At 44.0% G+C, this 6,636-nt stretch overlaps 1 protein-coding gene across 1 annotated transcript; it reads left to right on the forward strand.

The window, feature by feature from the left end:
- Positions 1–2,163: 2,163 nt before the first annotated feature.
- On the forward strand, positions 2,164–5,608 carry LOC147457071 (putative UPF0481 protein At3g02645). Its single transcript, XM_086512094.1, has 3 exons — positions 2,164–3,462; positions 4,148–4,391; positions 4,957–5,608. The coding sequence occupies exons 1-3, from the start codon at positions 2,249–2,251 to the stop codon at positions 5,245–5,247; spliced, it is 1,749 nt and encodes a 582-aa protein (XP_086368220.1). The 5' UTR covers positions 2,164–2,248; the 3' UTR covers positions 5,248–5,608.
- The last annotated feature ends 1,028 nt before the right edge of the window (positions 5,609–6,636 follow it).

Genomic DNA, 6,636 nt, shown 5'->3' on the forward strand with positions numbered 1-6,636 from the left:
TGGCCTTTGGACAATTGAGTTAATTTTTGGAAGTTTTGCCTATGGAAGTATTAATGGAGCTGAACCTTAGGTCTTTTAAGCCCCATTGAAACACATTGCTCTTTTGCAAACTGTCTCCCTTTGGATCCCTATTTTCCTTCCATTGGATCCCTGCAGAGACCGGTCTGGTAGCCTTACCAATATTCTAGCTTTTACTCCCCTAGTACTTTCCCATATCAAACGATCAGTTTAACATGAGAAAATCATTTGGGAGGATTAGATATTAATTTTTATGACATTATGTTTTGTGGATCTTATCATGGTCAATATGTACTCACACTTTTGTGGAATTTTCAGGCAAAACGAAGGTGGAGTGCGGTTGCTTTCTCCTTTGAACAGAGAGGGTTACTTTTGGTGCTCCAATACATGCAGCACTAGATGTCAGCCTTCTTTGCTCAAATTTTTTTTTCATATTTTGGCATCGGTATGAGCGTCCATATAGACGTCGGTATTACGGTAGACGCGTCGATATGCACAAATTAAATTCTAGCGGATATACCAACGTCTACTATACCGACGTGATGTAACTGACGCTTATACCTACTTACGGGTTTTTAATAGCTATTTACTTTTTGTCGATACCGGGGTGCCGATATTCGCACGAGGTGTTGTAGTGACTTAGAGCCAGGTCTCGTTGATGATTACGATTAAAATTTCAAAATGTGGTCATACTTCGTTCATTTTTATTTTAGCTGTACTAAGGGAACAAGATCCTCAAAATTAGCGATACGCTAAATACCCATCCTTTTCTTTGCATTAAGAGCTTTAGGACTTGCACTAACCAATGAGACTTCATCTTTATCTTTAGATAGAGACATTTTTACTATTTTCACTTTAAATGATTCCTTCCCATTGGTCTTGTGAACTACAATTTTATTGGTTTAAAAAGAAAATCCCTCTAGTATGACAATAATATATAGTGAGACGTGGCTCCTACATATTATGAACATTCATTGCTTCAAGGGTCCCACGTTCGAGCTAAGGCCCCTATCACACTAGGGTGCCCCACCCCACCCTCTCTGTATTTGTGACAACCCACGTTGCTGTCACACTGGCTCTCTCGATATTTTATTCATTTAGTCTTGCGATACCTCCTCGAGATCCGCTCCAAATGCTAACGCTTCGACCTGAGATCTCTCTCATGCGACTTATCCCTACAAAAGGGAGGGAACGAAGGACTCGAACACAAGCAGCTGCACGAAATGACCTCGAGAGATGCTAGTGTAACCAACCCAGCCTCGGCTTGATGCTGTCCCAGCCAACAGCCCATATTTATACAAAAGAGAGCGCAGGATCGACGCCCATAGCTACCGGCTTCCCTGCGCGCGGCCTTTCCTCTCTTGCGGAAGTTTTACTGCCCAGCTCCCCTCCTTCACCATGCCTCTGCCTCCTCTTTGAGAGACCTTGCCCCCCCCCTGTGCGACCTTCTCTCACGCTCTCTGCGCGCTGAAGCGAATATTCTTGTTTATTGAGAGCTTTTCTCATTTTCCACCAGCTGGTAGCCCCTACAGCCCCTACTAGGCTTCTAAAGAAAATTACGTTGCCTCTCCACTACATCAAATTGTAATAAACATTTCTAAGGTAAAACCTTATTAGGCAAAACCTTATGAAGATTCTACGCTATCTTCTCCCACGAAGGGGTGCAAGATGGAAAACCACGACCATCAGATTTGAACCAAAGTTTTTGGAATAGCAAAGAGGTTAGCCTCGGCTAACCATCTCGTCGTGTTGTAGTTGGTGGCCGGGAGTGAACAAGTCGACCTTATTCGTTTCAAGTTTCTCTTCCTCTTGGGCCTCCCCCTTCCCTGCGTTTCGATGCGCATCCCCCTCCCTTTTTCTTACGCCCTTCCTCCCTGCGTGTCGTTGCTGATATATATGACGTCGCCGGACGGAGAGAGAGAGAGAGAGAGAGAGAGAATCTTTTAGATTCTCTTTTCCATTTCTTTTTCAAAATGAGGAAGACTTATTGTCAGGGTCAAGGCTCGTGAACTTGTGAAGGGAAGTTGGCCGAGGGGGGGCCATCCTTTACGTTTTGTTTGCGCCACCGGAGTGACAGCGTCCGAATGCAGCAACGTACAGGTAAGCTGCGTGACGGCGTCCGAATGCAGCAATGCACAGGTAAGCTGCTCCCATATACGCGCAGCTGTGTGTGTGTGTCTGTGTGTGTGTTTGAGAGAGAGAGAGAGAGAGAGAGAGAGAGAGAGGTCCCATGGATTGGCATCACCGGGTGGTGAAGATCAATGGAGAGCTTCGCAAAAAAGACACAGAGATCATCGTCAAGCCACAGGAAAATGGCTTGAGAGAGAGAGAGAGAGAGAAAGGTCCCATGGATTGGCCCTACCCCCGTCGCTCCTACAAGGACCATGATGAGGAGAAGAAGTGGGTGGAGAAGATCAATGAAGAGCTTCGCAAGCCACAGGAAAATGGAATGTCGTTGATGACCCCATCCATATTCATGGCACCTGCACCACTGCGAGGCCTCAAACAGCAAGCCTTCATCCCGCAAGTCGTCCCGATCGGGCCCTACCATTGCGATGTGGGGCCCCACCATAGCTCCTTCCCGGCAAACCATGAGTCGCAACGCTACATCGACATCGCAGCACGAGAGATGGAGAGTCACAAGATCATGACGTTCAAGTATGTGGCCAAGAACTTCAAGGAGGGCCACTCTATCTGCAGTTTGGCAAGCAAATTTGAGAGCAAGGTCAGAGAGATCAAGCAAGAGTATGGTTCACAGCTGGCTTGCAGCCAGAATCACAAAAGGCTGGCTCTCATGCTGGCCTTAGATGCCTCCTTTGTAGTGGAGGTCTTGAAATGCAACGCAGAAGATGCCAATATTGGTAATGCAAAACAAAGCTTGAGTGCAAGCACGAGTTACAAACAATATTGGCAAGCGTGCTGGAAAAGAAGTACAAGTGGACTGCAAAATGGCATCATGCGACAAGGTGAAGATGAGGCAATGCGACAAGAAAACGTCATGCAGAGTACTCTCTCTGATACTGATAGATGCTTCAATCCATACTATTGCAGTGGATTTCCATTGCCCCTGAGGAAATCCATCTTGCAAGACTTTGTGTTGTTGGAGAATCAGATACCCCTATTTTGCTTGTTGGAAGTGGTGCAAATGGAGGAGTCATGCAAGCCCGGTACGCCGACAGAGGCAGGAAAGATATTAGGGCCACTCGTGGTGCAGATGGCGTCGGAGGTGCTGCCGTTTAATGTCAACATGTCATACAAAACGGAGCTAGTTGAGAGGATGAGTAAGAATTTAGGATCCCGCAAGCACTTGCTAGATTGCCTTTATGCAATCCTGACATTTGATCCGTCCACGAAAGAAGACCCGAAAGAATACCCAAAAGAAGACCTGGATTTTGACCCCACCCATTTTCCACGGGCAGTGGAACTTCACAACAGTGGTATCAGGTCAGTTTAAAGCTCTGCATCTTGTTGGTAAAGGTGTACTTGTGAGCAAACGGGGTCGCAGACAGTGTTTGTGTAAATGAATGTTTGTGCGGATGTGCATAGACTGTGGCTCCATTCCAAGTGGTGCTTAAGTTGAAGGTGTATGTTAAGGATAACACACACACACACACACACACACATGGCCCATTCACAAGAAGATTTAGAAATTTTCTCACGTAGGAAAAGGGAGCTGTGTTTTTCATGCAATGCATAACATCATGAGCTTCTGCTCGGGAGGCATCGCATACCTAGCTAGGTACGATTGGGGGCAGGGGACCACCGGTCCCCCCCACCGGGCCAGCGGTCCCCTGCCCTATGTTGTGCCTCCCTCACAAAAGCTCATGATGTTGAGGTAAGTCATACTGTGGGAATTATAGTGAGAATTTGTCCAAAACTTCTTGTGATTGTAGGGTTCCCTTCCCCTGTTCTTGCATTCCCTTTTGTGACTCCAGTCCCCGTTCCATTTGACAATTGTGTGTATGACATCCCAAGGAATGGCAATTCTTGCCGGTTCCGGTTATGCATACCCTGTTCCCATTTTACATTCCATGTGACTATCACACACACGACACTCACACATGCACACAGACAGGCCTACAGCTTTGTCCTTCATCTGGTAACTTGAGTTTTGTGTTGCTTCCTTGAGCTTTGAGCAACAGAGAGACAGCACGAACTTGATGCACGTTCACTTTGACCCGAAAACAGCAAAACTGCACATGCCAAAGGTGAGAGTGGGGGATGACACAGAGAGGCTCTTCAGAAATTTGATAGCTTATGAGAGCCACAAGATTAATAATGTCACTGTGCTCTCCTACTTGCGCTTCATGAACAACTTGGTGAATGATGAAGATGATGTGGCCTTGCTCATCCAAAAAGGCATTATTACAGAGGTGCCTCTCTCTCTCTCTCTCTCTCTCTCTCTCTCTCTCTCAATGTGTGCATATCACTGCACATGTATGGATGTATCCATTCAAATGCATATTTTTCCAAATCTAAACACACTCCTCCTACACACACTACACAACCCATAAAACCCTTCATGCAAACAAACGTATATATTAGAGATATGCATGCTATCCTCCCATAAATATGCCTGTGTGTACCCTAATGATGTTACTGGGGATGTCATAGTATTTATTGATTACCATGCATTATGGAGCTGATGGTACAATTGTGGTGTTGATAATTACCACGAGTGTATGACTCGCGCCTTCTTTTAAAGTCGCATTGGTGCTTTTCCTAGATTCATGTAGGTGTTTGTGCAGCTAGGAATGTATATGTCTATTTATCTATGCATCTCTGTATGCATCTTCCTTTATCTTCTATACATATCTATCTATCTATCTATACATCTTTATATGTCTATCTTCTATACATATCTATCTATCTATATGTACATCTTTGTATAGACATATAGGGTTATGCCCAATATAGAACTTGATGGTGGGCGTGCAGGACATCGGTAGCGACCTAGAGGTGGCGCACATGTGGAACAACTTGTGTGTGAACACAGTGCGTGTTTGTAGCAAGTCATATGAGAATACAGCGCAACAAATGCGGGAGCATTGCAACCGCAGAGTAAATAGATGGAAAGCAGAGGTAAAAAGAACCTACATTGACAAACCATGGCTATTCCTCTCACTTGTCTCCGGATTTTCCCTATTGTTAATGACACTTATCATCCTCATCTACACCATCCTCCTCTATTTAAAGCCTGAACCTGGTGCCATGGAAATCTTACCCTGAGTAGGCAATGCCATGCGATGCGTAGTTATCAATTACTTTTTCAAATAATTATCGTGCCTCATGCATGCTCACACATGCACTAGTTACTTGTGTAACTTGACATAGTTGCACCAATAATATATAACTGAAAACTAATACACACATATTGACCATATCCTATAAATAATTCCATCAAAGATATATCCACAAAACTGTTTTAAATAATCCTCACTTTTCATGCAAATATTGTGGAGGGGCCCTCTCCAATACGGCTCTCTACTCGAGACTACTTGCTGATTGTACTACTTACTTATTTTGCAACCCATAATGTTTTTTGAATATGGGGTCTCTTTTTTCATCCATATCAATAGCATGAAAACAAGTATGTATCATGTTATGCACTTGGGGGCTCCACTTATGAAGAAATATCTCTACGTAATGTGCGTTTTTTTGTTCGTAGGGTGCTTAAAATTTCGACATGAATAGATTGACCGCTCTTTTTTGATGAAGCAAAAGGTTCTTTTCCAGAATTGATCAAAATACCACCTCTTGTTAATGCATCTGTGATACATTGCTCAAATTTTCAAAAATAGAAAGCCCCTCATGTTGAATTCACGTGGTATATTAACATGATTAGACAGTGGATCCTCGAGGGCTATAGACAAGTCCACGGAGCCATTCCACCCAGTTTGTGATGTCTACGTGTCTATTTTATTCTCAAATATAGCAGCTTAGGCCAAAACACAAGACAAATTCTCACAATATTTCCCACATCGTGACTTACCTCAACATCATGCGCTTCTGTGAGGGAGGCGTCGTATACCTAGCTAGGTATGCGGTGCCTCTCGAGCAGAAGCTCATGATGTTATGCTTTGTATGAAAACCACTGAGAAAGAGTCTGTTTTCCTACATGAGAAAATTTCTAAATCTTCTTGTGAAAACATATGACAGAACCAATGGAAGAACAGGTGTGATTGGAGATAGCTAGCTCAAGATAAAGAATCTATGTGTTTATCCTCTAAAGGGTTGCCGGTTTTGATTTTCCAAGGTTTGGGTGCTTTAGCCGTTTGGACAATATCCTAGCCAATGTGAGGCCAAGGGCTGATCTGTGGGGACCAACACGGGGATTGGCTATAAGATCCACACCCCTTGCCAGCCTCACAGTGGTATCAGAGCATAATATGGATGGGTGGTTCTAGAACTCATGCATACATGCAAGGCGGAGCATGCAACCGCCGTGAAGGGGAGAAGGATAGGAGCAATGCTCGAAAAAAACCTAGGTTTAGTGTAACCCGACCTACAAATTTTGAAATTTACCTCTAAATTTTATATTTGAAGGTGAGAAAACCTACAAAATTTTTGGAAAAATTAGTCTAATGCCTTGTAAAAACCTTCAAATTTTGTCAATTT

This window comes from Adiantum capillus-veneris, chromosome 5 (assembly GCF_014529385.1).
Source record: "Adiantum capillus-veneris isolate H3 chromosome 5, ASM1452938v2, whole genome shotgun sequence".
NCBI classification, from domain to species: Eukaryota; Viridiplantae; Streptophyta; class Polypodiopsida; order Polypodiales; family Pteridaceae; genus Adiantum; species Adiantum capillus-veneris.